General features: G+C 38.7%; 1 protein-coding gene across 1 annotated transcript in view; it reads left to right on the top strand.

Annotated features, from left to right (window-relative positions):
- Positions 1-382: 382 nt before the first annotated feature.
- acsf2 (acyl-CoA synthetase family member 2) overlaps positions 383-15,599 on the top strand; it is a 29,470-nt gene continuing 14,253 nt past the window's right edge. Inside the window, exons 1-10 of the mRNA XM_008437472.3 lie at positions 383-728; positions 4,141-4,336; positions 6,116-6,244; positions 6,772-6,825; positions 6,927-7,045; positions 10,035-10,197; positions 11,242-11,337; positions 12,732-12,883; positions 15,290-15,381; positions 15,468-15,544. Coding sequence (XP_008435694.2) covers positions 604-728; positions 4,141-4,336; positions 6,116-6,244; positions 6,772-6,825; positions 6,927-7,045; positions 10,035-10,197; positions 11,242-11,337; positions 12,732-12,883; positions 15,290-15,381; positions 15,468-15,544 — 1,203 coding nt within the window. The 5' untranslated portion in view covers positions 383-603. The remainder of the gene's footprint in view (positions 729-4,140; positions 4,337-6,115; positions 6,245-6,771; positions 6,826-6,926; positions 7,046-10,034; positions 10,198-11,241; positions 11,338-12,731; positions 12,884-15,289; positions 15,382-15,467; positions 15,545-15,599) is intronic.

The raw sequence follows: 15,599 nt of genomic DNA, 5'->3' as shown, positions 1-15,599 counted from the left end.
TGGATATACGTCTGGGCTTTGACTAGACCACACTAACCCATAACTATGCTTTGATTTAAAGTACTCAGTGGTAGCTCTTGTTGGATTGTGTTGTTGCTTTTATTCCACGATTCCCCTGTGTTTACACATAGTTTCATACATTTGTCAATCAAGAGTTTCAATATGTCTGCTGTTGCTCCCACCATTTTTTACTCCCTGTAGCACTAGTCTTCCTCCAAACATAACGTTTTACTGGTGAGCCCTAAACTTACATCTTTATCTCCCCAGAACCTTTTCGCATGCGGATATTACTCCAAAACCTAACCCGGATGTATTTTTATCCACCTTATCTCTTGCTACTGTTGCTACTGTCTCTTCTTTGCAGCGCTTGTGCAGCGCCCCCAGCTGGTCAGGGCTATTAAATGAAAAATCAATCAAGGCGTGTAGGCCGTCCTGAGAGATCAAGGTTCGAGCAAAGCATCTGGAAACAGCTTGCAGCCTGAACGCAGCAGAAGTTTCCCGGGCGGCTCGGCTCAGTCTGCAGGATCTCCAGCTCTCTCGGCCCGCGGAAGGTTCGGAGGTTTCGTGCGTCTGTGCGCGGTGAGCTATCTGCAGCTGCACACCATGGTGATCCCCACCGCTGGGTTTTGTTCCCAGTTCCTTCGGAGGACCGCTGCTTTCTCCGCTCCTCTGAGGGTTTTCCGAACACCGTGGACACGTCAGCCAGGATTACCTGCTGCTGCAGCTCGGTGAGGACAACCAGAACCAGGGTTTTGTTTACAGCTTAAAATAAGAGCTCATGTGCAGAAAGCAGGGAAATTAGTTTGTTGTCATATTTGTTTACTTTCTTCTTAAGTAATATTGCGTCGGAACTTTGCGGCTGCTGAAGTAGCCCTCTGCTTTGGGATCGGATAAACAGTCTTCCTACATATTGTGCAACTTTTAAAAATAGTATAAATAAAATCTACTGCAAGCGAGAAAGACGGGGCGGAGACGAGTCGACCTCAAAAAATAAAATCCCCCCGGAAAAGGATAAAAAACGCATCTATCAAACTGTTTTAGTTACAAGCTGCAACGTCGGTTCGTATTTTACTAAACTGGATCCTCCTGGTTATGAATTCATGTTCATACAGCACCTCTCCCGCCAAGCGTTCCCCACAGTCTGAAAAACAAAACATTTTACATGTAACATGTCAGTAACATTAAGAAGTGAAAAGTCTTGGTCGAATTGCGATTAATGTTGTTTTTTTTAATCTATAGAAATAAAATAAGGTCCTCCTATATCAGCGCTTCATCTCTTTTACCCAAGAGTGACATGTTTCACTCTTTGTAATGATTCTACATAAAGTACGAGTTTCACTTTCTGAAGTGATTGAAAAAAGATATTAAACTTTTTTCACAATGTTACTTTGAAAGACTCACCTGTACATCAACTGAATTTCAAAGGAACTAAATTTAAATGACCAGGACCCAAAACTGTCAGGAAGCATAAACGGATACTAAATTGTAACTTTTATAAAAACTCCAGTACCAAGTTTTCTTCTTTTGAGTTCCCCAGTGTTTAAAAAGACACATTGTTTAGCTGCAGATTTCCTCTTTCTTCGTGATTGAACTGCTCCAGTTTTAAAACTCTTGTCTCTCGAAGACACTAAAAAAAATAAGGCTTCCATGTAAAAAAAAAAAAAACAAAAAAAAAAGTTCAGCAAGCTCTTCATGTTTGGTCAAACATACAAAACTAATGGCTGTGACATTTCCTCACAGTAGACCACATTACAAGTGATGCCTTTAAATTGGCTGCACAGTGGCCCAGTTGGTAGCACTGTTGCCTTGATGTCAGGCCAGTCTGATCATTGAACCAACTTTTGGTACTTTTTACAGTGTAGGCCGGTCCCAAGTCCTGCTAGACAACGATATCAGCCATAAGTCTTGCCAGCAGAAGGAAACATAAAGTGCTCAGATTTTTCCTGGTAGATGACTGTTTTGACGGTGGACTTCAGAGAAAACACAGAGGAGCAGCACTTTCTTTCTACCACACTTTTTCCTTACACTCAACTTTCCATAATTATGTTTGAAGAAAACCCTCTTTGGCCAACCAGCTTCTCCAATCATCAGTCTTCCTCCATGGTTGTGCCCTATTAACCTAAAGTGAAAGACGACTTTGAGGCTCAGGAAACTTTTGCAGCTATTTTGAGTCAATTAGCTGATTAGAGTATGACATCAAGAGTTTCTAAAAATCATTTTTGAGACACTTTTCACTTTTATATGCAAGCTATAATGGTCAAAATGACAAGAAATAAAGGGTTCATGTGTTCCACTCTTTGTGATGATTCTACGTAAAGTACGAGTTTCACTTTCTGAAGTGATTGAAAAAAGATATTAAACTTTTTTCACAATGTTAATTTGAACAGACTCACCTGTACATCAACTGAATTTCAAAGGAACTAAATTTAAATGACCAGGACCCAAAATTGTCAGAAAGCATAAACAGATATTAAATTCTAAGATTTATAAAAACTGCAGCACCAAGTTTTCTTCATTTGAGTCGTAGTTTTACATTGAAATCTTTAATGTTTGCTACTCTCCGACTTCCTTCTGTGGAATCTGTTTATCTACTGTTTAATCTGCCTTGTTCACCTAGAATCAGGTCCAACTGGACTTTGATGTTGACCTTTCACCCACATTTTTCGCAGGCTTTTAACTAAGCTGAAGATAATTGTTCTAGTTTCTTGTCTGTCTGCTGAATCAATCGCTGGGAACAACAAGTGTCACTTAAAATCAGCTGAAAGTTGCAGAGACAGCAGGAATGTCTCTTACTTCCTCCAGGCGTGCAGGAAGCAGGGTCTCCTGAAGTTTGTGTCACATCTCAGGGTCAATGAGTTGGATGGTTTTTAAAAAAATATTTTCTATCTATTCCCTGAAACAGTGTTGGGCTTTTATATTTCTATTGTTGGAGCTCTAATGAGGTTTAAGTTTCAAATTAATGGTGGGAGTAGAATAAATCCCATTAGAGGCTTTCAACTCGGTTAGCAGAACATCCTGTTATTGAACCTCATCTTTAATCATTACAGAGGTTTTTCTGTCTAGGGTTTGTTTTCATTTCAATAAAATTTCAATTGTTTTTCAGGTGTTACTGAAAGCTCACTAATCTTTAACACAATAATTGACACAATAATTTTTCCTTTTTTTTAAAAAAAAAGGAAAGAGATGAGATGATAACTGAAAGTGGTTATTTGCATTAGCTGTATATGTATATTATCTGTACATTGTGATATAAAAAGATTGTTAACAATAAATACAGTAGTTGGCACTAAAAGTTGAGAAAAGACAAAAAAAATGAAAACGTATAAAGTTTCCAGTCACAAAGGTCTGAGTTTAAGGAACGATGAGGAGTTTAGTGGCCAGGATGTGATGCTGGACTGTTTGTCATATAAATGTTTCTTTAGCAAAAATGTAAAAGTTTCTTTCACATTTGACTTAATTCTTGGTGAGTTTCTAGTACTTTTTTATTTTTTATTTTATCGTTTTATTGTGTGTTCATCATTACAAACCTAACCTTTGACCAAAGGTCAAAGTTTGACAAACTTTGAGATTTTACCAAAGGAAATGTCAAAGTTTCAGAAATTTTATGTGTTGGTTCTGATTAAGGAGACCTGAGTTGATGATTCCTGTCCAGATGTTGGGGACATCAGGGCAGGTAGTCCAGGTTCAAGCAATGATTAATTGCAGACTACTCTAACATCCAGATCTTAATTACATACCTTAGAATAACATCGAATGAGATAAAGACATGTACTATTTACTATTTATTTCCTGCCTTAAATATCTACATCACTGATGCATACCGTAATGCATGGTATGACGTAGTTGTTGGTCATTCTAAGTAGATTCTCTACTGATACACTTCATTGTCTGGACTCTGTTCAGAACAATATGGACTGAAGGCGCCATCTTCTCTCCGTGCCTGCTGGTGTGTGGGGGCAGAGACAGATAAGCCGGACAGTTATCTGTCCAGTCTGACCGGGTTGGTTGTGTTTATCTAAACCACTGACTCGCCTCCTTTTAGACTTCACTCATCTGCGCCTGCTGCATCACACAGATTAAGTATTTCACTATCAGGGTCCAAAATGTCTAAGCATCTTCTGCCTCTTGTCTCCGGCTCAGGAGCATCCATGTGGACTCTCCCCCTGTCGTCCCCACTCTCACCACCAGCTACGTTCACGGCACGTCGTCCACGGCGCTGCTCCACGACACGGTGGCAGAGGCCCTGCAGAAGTCCGTGGAGCGCTGGCCCGACAGGGAGGCCATGGCGTTTCTGCAAGACGGAGTCCGCAAAACCTACGCAGAGTTTCAACAAGATGTGAGTATCTCCAACAAATGTCCTTGTTTCTAACACATCCAAAGATGCTAAACGTACTACAGGAAGACACTGGATGTTTGTAGAAACGCTTATCTAGGTAATGGCAACTTTGTTCCTTGTGTCAACTCAGTATGAAAAAATATTTATTTTAAAGTGGCAGTGTTATGTGTTTTTCAGGCATATAGTGACATTTTATTGCACAATCAAGTAACTATGTCACCTTCAGTTGTTTTATGTCTAAAATAACTTAAAAAAATGTGACTTGGTAATTAAATTCTTTAAAATTGGGCCTCTGTCTCTTTAGAGACTCCTGCTCTTTCTGAAACTCCTCCTTCAGGAAGTCATCACAACATGGCGCCTCTGTTAACCGTTTAACAACATTTTTACCAGCGCTTCATTGAGAAGTAGCTCGCATAATGAGCTCAGCTGAGCTGCAGATCCACCAGGTGTTTGCTAATTGCTGCTGGCTAGTCAGAAGGAGCTGAGTGGGGGAGAGCCGCTCTGTGAGGCGGAAGCTCGGAAGATTCAAGTATTTCTCAAACATACATTAAGAATCAGAGCAACGAGGAATGTTTTTGATGAAATAATATTATATCATGACGTAAAACTCAACACTGCTTCTTTAAGTGCAACAGAGGAATGAATTAACCCTATCTGTAAGTAAATAGAAGGTTCTTTAGAGAAGTTTTAGCTGACCTTTTAAGGAAGCCTCTGAGTTCGCTGATCTCAGAAACAGAGGAGGGAAATTCCAAAGTCTTGGAGCCACAGAAAAAAAAAGCTCTGTCTCCTTTAACTTTGAGTTTTGGATTGGGGAAAATTAGCAGGCTTTGCTCACAAAGCCCTGATGGGGGTGCAGGGATGTAGTGATTCAGAGATGTAAGCCGGTGTCTGTCCATGTAGCGCTCTCCAGGGAAAAACAAGGATCCTGAAATGCATTCAATAATCAAACCAATGAAGCGGCCTTAGCAATGAAGTCGGATAGAAATTACATCTCATGACGAAAAATAATAAGTTCAGGAATATTTCTGAAGTAGTAGACCCAAAATTAAACCCAAAATTTTGCATAATTCTCAAGTGTAAAATCTGATTTGAAGGTTTTGTTTTTAACTGAAGACTTAACCAAACAACCGACAGCCCAAAGGATCTGCTTTATCTTTACAGTTGTGTACCTCCATTTTTTTTCTCCATTTAATTGAAAACTTTCAGTCGTCTAGTTTTCAGTTGGATCCGGGAATTTTTGTAAAATCTGCAATTTCTGTTATTTATTTGGAGGAACTGAAATCTACAGCTGGATACATACAGTGTTCAAGAGAAACAGGACGACATGGTGAACTGCGGTCAAAAGCAACAGAATAGAAATAATCTCCTAAATTAGCAGCCGTCAGAACGTGTCTAGACTTTGATCAGCGTGTGGCTCAGTTAATGTCAAACAAGGAACATCCTTTTGTAGAATGTTCCTTTTTGGAACACCCTGCAGACCTATGGAACTTGATCTTTTAATAAAGTTAAATCTTTAACTTTATTGTTTTCAAATAGTTGTGAAAATGTTTGAACCCTGACTCAAGGTTTCTAAGCCACATGCTGCTTTATTAGTCTGAATGTATTATAAAAACAGAAGCTTAAATTCAGTTCAAAGACTGAAACTCATGTATTATCTGAATTAATTACACCCATGTTGATATATCTCTTACATATTTCTTTTAACATTAAAAATCAGTATCGATGCAGTGTGTAATGAAGGAGACCGGCCAGGTTGAGCTCATTTTTGTGCCTCTGCAGGTGGACCGGGCTGCTGCAGGACTTCTGGCTCTTGGGCTCAAGAAAGGAGACCGACTCGGCATGTGGGGGCCGAACACTTACGAATGGATCCTGTTCCAGTTTGCAACCGCTAAAGCTGGGATTATTCAGGTAAATCCAGGCTGCGGAGGGAAACAAAAACCGACCATTCTAATCACCAACATGTTTCTCATCAACACAAGCGTCTGTGATTCTACAGCTGTGTAGCTTGGAGCTCTGCAGGATGTAAACACTTGTTCTGTGTAAACATTCAAAAACATTCAGACTAAGAAACAGCTGCAACTGCACATTGCATGAAACGACAAAAGTGATTCTTTTTTTGCGCCAAATGCGCCAAATGAGCTTATTATTATTTTTTGTCAAGTTACGACCAAAAACCTCAAAGGATTGGGACAAGCACAAAGCAGTGCATAAAATCAGAAAACCATTCAGTTATTTTTTCAACAACGCCTCATTTTTCATACATACAGATTTGTTGAGTGTTGAACGAATAGCTCCAACAGAAAGCTATAGCTTCTCCAAAGTTATTAATTAGAGGAGCCTTTGGTTGCTCCTCTAATTAATGCTCTCCCATGTAGTGATGGTACTGAAAAACTAATGAAATAAATCACATCTTCAGTTATCCTTATTCTCTCCAGGTGTCTGTAAACCCAGCATACCAACAGATGGAAGTGGAGTACGCCCTACAGAAGGTGAGTGATTTAATTTTATTTCAACCCAGATTAATAATCCTGTGTTGGACCTACAGAAATGGGATTCCTTTGAGATGAATACCGTTTTTGTCTCCTTGCAGGTTGGCTGTCAAGCCATTGTGTGCCCTACAGAGTTTAAGACTCAGAAATACTGCAACATGCTGAAGAAGATCTGTCCTGAAATCGAGTCGTCCAGCCCAGGAGACATCAAGAGCGCCAGGTACGAGCCGGCGTTCACACATTTAGTCTCCAACCCTCACATTTCAACAGTTTGTTCTCTTTCTTTCTAATCTTACATAAATTGAGAACCAGTTTTTCAGGGTTTGCCTGTAGTCTGATAAAAGGTTTACTAAAGGCTTATTTCTGCACAGCCACAGGAATTACTCTTATTTTACCACAATCTCATTGAGATTTGCAATCTTTTTTTTTTTTTTTACCATGGTGTTCTGATCAAGAGAGGCCGTGATACACAGTTTCAGAAAAATACTGGAATAAAAGTAAAGATAGTGGTTAACTGACATCAGTGTGGTTTAAAATAAAATGTGTCTGTGACTGATCAACACTACTTCAGTCTCATTCAACACTAGCTCTGCAGAGACTGTGTATAAATTTTCTTTAAAATACATCCATAATTTCAACTTCTTCAATTTCAATTTGGCCTTCAGCCAGAGCACATTGAGATCTGCTTGATATTTTTATTTTTTTTACCACTAGCACTTCAGAAAGACATAATTTTTCTAAATGTGAATTTTCAGTGAGAGGAAGTTGCAGCATTTGTATATTTATTTTTGCTTAAATCGTTTGTTTTAACCTTTGAGACCATGCTACTATTGAGTGCCCACCTTCCAACCTCTGTTATGCGACGATGACGCAATAAATCGTCTTGTGTGGCTTTTGAAATTGGGGTCCAAACCGTCAGGTCACCCTGTTCAAAACGTCCTGGAGGTATCCTGAGCAATATGTTCAAACTTTGCTGCAAAACATCAGTGAAAAATGTGAATTTCTTCCTTGGTCACAACGTTTAAGGTCTCGCATAAGCTAAATATTCTTCTCAACTCATCTCGTGTTGTACTTTATTTGATGAGCCGTAAGCTGTGGTTTCTACACCAGACAGCACAAAGATGGTTTTGTGTCAAACTGAGCAGATGCTATGTCTATGGTGGGAAATGAGTAAATATTGTGACGTGTAGATATTAGTTTAGGGCTAATCTGCCCTAAACTAGGGCAGATTAGCCCTAGTTTAGGGCTTACTGTAACTTCAAGTCTACAGTAAGACTTGAAGTTACTGTAGAGACTTTTATTCAAGACTGCAAACGACGTCTGCAATAAAAGGCGGTTCAACATGTCTAAATGTAGGCCACACTTTTCAGATTTTTATTAAAAAAAAATAAATCATACAACCATTCATCATTTTCCTTCCACTTTGTGTTCATCTATTACGTAAAATCCCAATCCACTACGCACATGAAGATTTTTAGTTATGTGAAAAATCTGTAGAGGTTTGAAGACATTTCCAAAGAACTGTAGATCAATGCGTCATGAAATACTGATTCATTCTGGTTCTTTACGTAAAATCGTTTGGCTGTCAAAGTTCACATAGTCACGAGTTGACCAATTTTTTTTTTTTTTCTGCTCAGACTTTGTAATGATTGCTCTTCTACATCTATTTGGGTGTTAAAGGTTCACTCAGCCTGTGTTTCAGGTCTAAGTTTATTTTTAGCCCAGTTAGTCCTATCAAAGTGACCTGCAAACATTCTGCAGTACACAACCTCCTGTGTTATCTTTGATAGTTCAGTAATCACTGAAGGGGACCGATTATGCTGTAATCTGTCCGGGTTATCAGCACATTCACTGTAAGAACACCCAGCAACCTCTGTGGTGACTCTTACAGTTGTCAAACCTTCAAAACTCAACATATTGAGAATCCAGAAGAACAGAGAACCTCCTCCTTATGGAGCGCTGCCCTTTGACCTCGTACATAAGGTTTTGATTTGTTCAACACCCCCTCACAGCTGCACACTCATAGGACACACACTGAGCAGATGGTCAACATATGTTTCTACATAATGTTGAAAGTTAATGTAGGGCTTGATCTGTTTCAGCTGCTTGCTTGCTCTGTGGGTTCTACTTATTTTCTCTAGCCTGTTATGAATCAAAATATGTTTTTTTTTTCTGCTTTGTATTTAACACCATCTAAACATGAATGCAGTCCAGTGTAGGAAAATATCCCCCTGGGGCTGAATTGTCTTGGTAACGTTCCCTCAGAGAGGAGATCTGGTAGAGTCCTAAAAGCATTAGGGAAAATGACTTAAAAGCTTCCCTTACAGCCGCTTTTATAAATATATAAACACAGGATAAGTCTGCCCTTGATTCTTTGCAATCACAACATTCAGGATAACACTTAGCAGTTTTTCTTGTTTGTTTTGTTTATAGAAATCTCCAGAAGCAGCGACTAATTATGAGCGAAGGTCCTACAGCAAAACCATAGCGTAATAAAAAGACTGGGATTGTAACATTTGGCATCAAAAGGATCCCAAATACACAACAAAACTGATTTAAAATGGATAAATCAGACTGATATCAAGATATCCCTGACCTCAACCTTATTAAAAATGAGTGCACTGTTCAGATTCTTCCAAGGAAACAACTAGCTAGGAAAAGAGGTCAAATATTTAGCCACAATATTTGATGAAGCTTGTTGAATATAAAAAATGTGGATGATGTGAAACTAAGCAAGGAATTTTTAACCTAAATTTTAGTGGTGGTGTTTGTGTACATTTATACCTGGATGTATAATTTTGATCAAGCAAACTTAAAAGGCTGACATTATTATGACATTATAAATGGAATAAATGACCTTTTCAACAATACTGTAATTTATTAGATGCACATGTTGGTTTTAAAAGCAGTTTGTTGTCGGCGTGCTGGGAAACTTTGCTGTTCACAAAAGCACTTTAGCATACGGTCTTTTGGTGGCACCGTCCTTTTAGGAAAGGAATTATTGGCACAACATTGAAAATAATCATCAAAAAGTAGAACTGGTAAGCAAATAAAATGCTCTCAAGCATTTGTCACACCTTTCAGTCTGTTCAGTATCTGCCGTTTTCACCTTAAAACTTCAAACTCCTTCACCGAAAGTGTTTCAGGAATCCCAAACGTTTTAAAATGCAACCGCACCGTTTGTGTTTGTTCGGTTTCCCCCTCGTCAGACTCCCAGAGCTTCGCTCCGTGATCCTCCTGGACAGCAGGCAGCCGGGAATGTTTCACTTTGACGACGTGATGCAGGCGGGAGACAGCCGCCATGCGAAGCAGCTGCAGGATCTGCAGAAGAAGCTCTCCTTTGATGACCCGATAAACATCCAGTTCACCTCGGTAATTATCAAACTATTCCTTGTAACCGTGTGGTAGATTAGTCTATTAATGAACAAGAACACTTAAATACGTATTTTTCGGACTATAAACTGCTACTTTGCGGTTTATAGTCCACGCTTTGAACCATGTGTCTTGTAGCCCGGTGCAGCTTTTCTGAGTATTTTCTTCAACCACCAGGGGGCTCTTTAACAGGAAGTGAATCATTGGAAGTCAAAATTAGAAATCAAAGAAGAAAGTGCTAATTTTCATTTAGAACAAGCACATGCCAGCAGCAGGCACGACGGAGAAATGTTTTCAAACTCATATGATGCAGCTTTTAAGTTGAGGGCTATTGATATGGCAGTACAGGAGGGAAATAGAGCCGCTGCACGTAAACTCAGTGTGAACAAAACCATGGCTTCTGGGAAACCGAGAGCGGTGGACAAACCAGCGGCTTATAGCCCGGTGCGGCTTATATATGTACGTTTCCAGTTTTTATTTATTTTTTTTATTTTTTTGTAGTTGCGGCTTATAGTATGGTGCGCTCTATAGTCCGGAAAATACAGTATTTCACTTTCCTCATCCTGGTCCTCACATTCAAGCGAGTTCATAGGGAGCAGATTATATGAGGATTTGTCCATTGGGGAGGAAGCAGTTGGGGAGCCATTGAGCACCGTGTCTTGTAAAGAGGGACAGTGATGGTGAACCAGCCTACCTCTCCCCTCATTTAACAGAGGTGGGCCAATCAGTGACATCCCAAACAAGAGTGCAGAATCTTCTCTAATCACAATGTAGTGAAGCTCTCTTATATCAGAAAGATGCTTTAAAATTAATAATCCGCCTTGAAATATATTGAGTGAATTTTCCCTTTAATCGCAAACTCTTTATTTTATCATTCCTGGCTTCAACGACTTAATGTAATTTTTTTTAATTCAGTTGCTCAAACGTCTGCTGGGTTCATGTTTCCAAGCAGTAAGGAGGCTATCAACCAATCAGAGAAATGTTTGTGTATTTTCTCTTGAACTTATAAAAGCAATAATTTGCTAATAGCATTTCTGTTTTCAGGGCACCACAGGAGCTCCGAAAGGTGCCACTCTTTCACATCACAACATCATCAACAATGCCTACTTTGTTGGGAAAAGAGTTGGGTACACCTGGAAGGTGAGAATCAGCCATCATGGGTGTAATCAGGCCAGCATTTTATAAACAGTTTTTTGTCCACAAGAATGACTCAGTTATTCCATTTTTAAACTCAACATGGAAACCAAATTAAATGCAAGTTGTCTTGGTAGACAACATTGTTGGAAAGATTACACTGCTTTTACCTGCATTTTATGCATCAGAAAATAACAGGAATGGTCAGTGTTGAGACACGGGATGTTCTCTGCCTGTTGCTCGTTGTTATCTCGTCTCCCCAGGTCCGTTAATGTCGTGTGTAAAAGTGAAACCACAGAGACAACAGTCACTGTTGGCACATGTTTCATATAATATCTTCAAACTCTTATAAAACAGACATGAGCAGTTTTAATACCAAAACATCTGCTACACTCAACATTTTCTGATTACTTTTCTACTTCTTTGGTTATAATGAACTAAAACATTTTCAAATGAATATATTATTTATAGATTCTTAAGGATGTGATCTACTATAAAAAAAACTACTGACTAGATTAATTTAAATGAAATCGTGATCATTATATCTAAGAAAAATGTTCTACTGATTAAGTTACATATTGATTAAACTATGAGCCTAAATCTAACCTAAATTGAGGTCTACTTAAAACAATCAGGATCAGTCTAATATTTCAACATGCGCTAAAGTTGAAGCTTGCATTAAAACTATCATAATTAAACTAATTTTTCCAACATCAGCTCTTTAGCTTTTCCTAAAATCCTTTAAATATAATTTTATGCAAACAAAAATAACCCCCAGATTCAACCTGCTTTAAAAACTAAGTCCACTCTTGTCCCTTTTAGAGGATTTAAAAGGGAAAGTGAAGGTCAGCTGTTATGAAAAACAAACACAGTATATCCACCTCTATAAGTTCAGGAGTTTATTTTTATAGAGGTTGAAACTGGTGTGGTTTAACACAATGCCATGGTGGAAAACCATTAACAATAGCATTACAAATGTAAAGTTTCAGTGTAGGAAGAGAAATGGGGTTATATCCAAATGATTTGAAGTCTGTCACAATCTGGAGTTGTAAGCGTTTAAAACGGCTATCAATGCTCGTCTGGAGGCAAAGTCCCAGTTAATTCCCCCCAAAGTCAGACTGAGTAATTCCCAAAGAAACGGCAAACCCAAAAGCAACTTCCACTGACCTCATTTAGCATATTAAATGTTAAATTAATATAGATTTTAAATTGGCAATGTTTCTTGCTTCCACAAACACCAACCATCCAATCCAGTAAGTGACACTAAACAAAGATCAGTATCAGGATTGGGTTATTGGCTCAACCCAGAATTGCATTTTCTTTCAAATGTGGAACCATTTAGAGGAAAATAACCAGACCTTCCAACAGTATGGATTTACTTGTGTATTTTGCATCTGCAGCCCCACACCCGTGTCTGCGTGCCGGTGCCTCTGTACCACTGCTTCGGCTCTGTTGGTGGAGGGATTGCTATGGCCGTGCACGGCCTCTCCCTGGTGTTTCCCTCGGCAGGGTACAACGGAAAGGCCAACCTCGACGCAATGCAGAGCGAGAGGTAATTCCAGAAACCACCAACTGAATTACACACAAAGCGTCGGATCTGAACCATGAATAGCATCGGTGGTCTGCTTGGATCTAATTACTTCTAACAATTGAGTAACCTGTACTGGTGGGTCGCTGTTAAATTTAGAGTTTTCTTTGGTTTTAATCCTGTTGAAATGAAAATACCTGGGAGTAATCCACCACATTTGTTCACAGGTCAGCAAACCGGTTTTTGCACGGCTCATATTTACTCAACACAGAGTAAAGTGACAGCTTGCCACACACAATCACTCTGGAAATGTACTACATTTACAAGCAATTAACAGTTTTAACAGACTAGCTGCTTGTGTTGGGTTTCAGGATTTGAAACCTTAATAATATGTAGGCTTTATTCTCTTTTGGTTTTCCTTTAGCACAGCCATTTGGATAAGAGAAATCTGGTTTCATAGATTTAAGAAAAGATTAAGAAACTTGTTCAGATTTGTTTTGCAAGCAGGAAGTAGAGAAAAAAGCAACTTCTTTAAATGTGTTTTTAACTTCTGTATTTGCCCTGTCTGTAAATCTGATACATTTTTTCTTCAGATGAAAAAAATACTTAGTTTTACAAACTTTGAGAACTGGAATATAAGTACACATAAGAAAGAAATTCACATCTTCCTAATGAATTATTTATAGTATGGTTAATGTGAAAAATGTAGCAGTAAAACTGAATTTTACTATTTTAAAACCAAGCCTGAATGTAGCTGAGATGTCATTTTAACCTTTGCTTAGCATCTTGGATTTATTTTTTATTTCAAATTGATTTGAAGGGACAAGAAAAATCTTCTTGTTAGGCTTAAAAAGAAAAGTACATTTTAAGGCCCTTTAATAGCTCATACAGAAGTCCCTTCCCTGTTAATATTTTAAGAATTAAAACTAGTAACACAAAAAAGCTTATTTAAAACTAACAGTAAAATCAGACTTCAATAAAGGAAGGGGGTAAAATAAGATGGTGGATAAAAGGTTAGCGATTAGTAAACAGAGTTATCATTGTAAACACTGCAGACTTTAGATCCTGGCCTTAACTGTGAGATTTCTGCTGCCGTCATTTCCAAATCCGGACAAATATTAAGAGCTCGAAAAGATAAAATGCTGCAACTTTCATAATCAGATCAGACTTCCTATTTTCTATTGAAAGTCTTGCTCTCTCTCGCTCCTTCACAGCAACCAGAGAGTTAAACTGCAGCCGCATCTAGACATGGTGTAGAAAACATGGATCCCTTTTAATCGCTTTGAGCTTATTTAAGTCTTAAAAACCTCATAGATGCTAAAAATGGCTGCCATTCAGTTCCTTCAGTCACTGGACCCTTACCGAAAAGCTTTCTTTCTTTTTAACCACCATCTGGTTTTGTTTAATATGGTGCATTTAGCGATCTCGCCACAGGAATTTGACTTGCGCATTTAAACATATAAAAACTTCCAGACCTCCTAATTTCAGACAGAAAGGCTCAACTATTTTCCCAAGAACCTGGAGGAACAACAACCAAACTGCATATATTTCATGCAAAGCAGGACAATAAAACAACTAAAACTCCCATAGGATTGTGATGAGTCCAGCTTCAAAACAACTATAAAAATCATTAAGTAATTCTGAAAACATTGACTTTAAATGTAAGAAAATACATTTAAAGTCAGCAACATTTTGCTGGTGTAATGTGAATATACCGAACAGCTTCTTTGTTGTATTTCAGCTGTTTGTGTTATTTAACACTACAGATCTTTTCAGCAATCACAGTATTGTTGAAAAGATAATTTATTACTTTACTACTGACTGTTCTACAAAGAGTTTTAATTACATTTTGTGTCTGAAAGCAGTATTTCCTGTCTTTTGCTGTTGATCAATGCTCGCCAGTCGCCATGGCAACCCTTGCTACTTCAAATTCTGGCTTGCCATTGGTCAGGCAGGGGAACAGAGGTGGGAGGGAGGGAGCGCAGGCACACCCACTAGAAGAAAACAAACGCTTGCATTCTGTTGGCTGAGAGGTTGCCAGGCGATGGTACTTTTCTGTTCTAAGCGCGAGCAGATGATGTTTTGCAAGCGAGCAGCAGAGAGATGAGTTTTGAGCGTGAGGAGAAAGGTTTGAGAGAGTACAGTGAGTATTTGAAAGAGAGCAGAAGTTTTGAGTACAAGCATGACACGTTTTGAGAAGAAAGACATGAAGTCCTGCGTTCAAAATGAAAATGTTCTTGAATTATGGCAGGAAAATTCCCCCATAGCTGCAGCCCAATATATTTTCACACAAATACACTTCATGTTAAAATATTAGGTTTTTTTATTGAAATATATTCCCTTTTAATAAACAAACAAAAAAACATTACTTGGATAGTTCTGCATCTATGTTTCTTTCTCAAAAGGTATTTTGTTGTTTCTATCTGTCAGATGCACATACATCTACGGGACTCCCACCATGTATGTTGACATGCTTAACCAGCCGGATTTGGCTAAATATGATTTGTCATCCGTAGAGGGAGGTAAGAAAAACAGGTGGATATCATTTTTGTTTCTGTTTGTCTATCAGGTTTGCATTGATTAGTTTATTCCCTTATTTTCCCTGCAGGCCTCATGGCTGGCTCTCCGTGCCCCGCAGAGCTGGTGAAGAAAGTGGTGCTTCAAATGGGCATCAAAGAATTGACGGTGAGTCCTTTTTCACAAACAATCCTTAATAAACACAAACAAGTAGCTATGAAAT

This window comes from Poecilia reticulata, chromosome 19 (assembly GCF_904066995.2).
Source record: "Poecilia reticulata chromosome 19, P_reticulata-male-v2, whole genome shotgun sequence".
Taxonomy (NCBI): domain Eukaryota; kingdom Metazoa; phylum Chordata; class Actinopteri; order Cyprinodontiformes; family Poeciliidae; genus Poecilia; species Poecilia reticulata.
The sequence above is the reverse complement of the archived record's forward strand: the minus strand, read 5'-3'. Positions and strand labels throughout refer to the sequence as shown.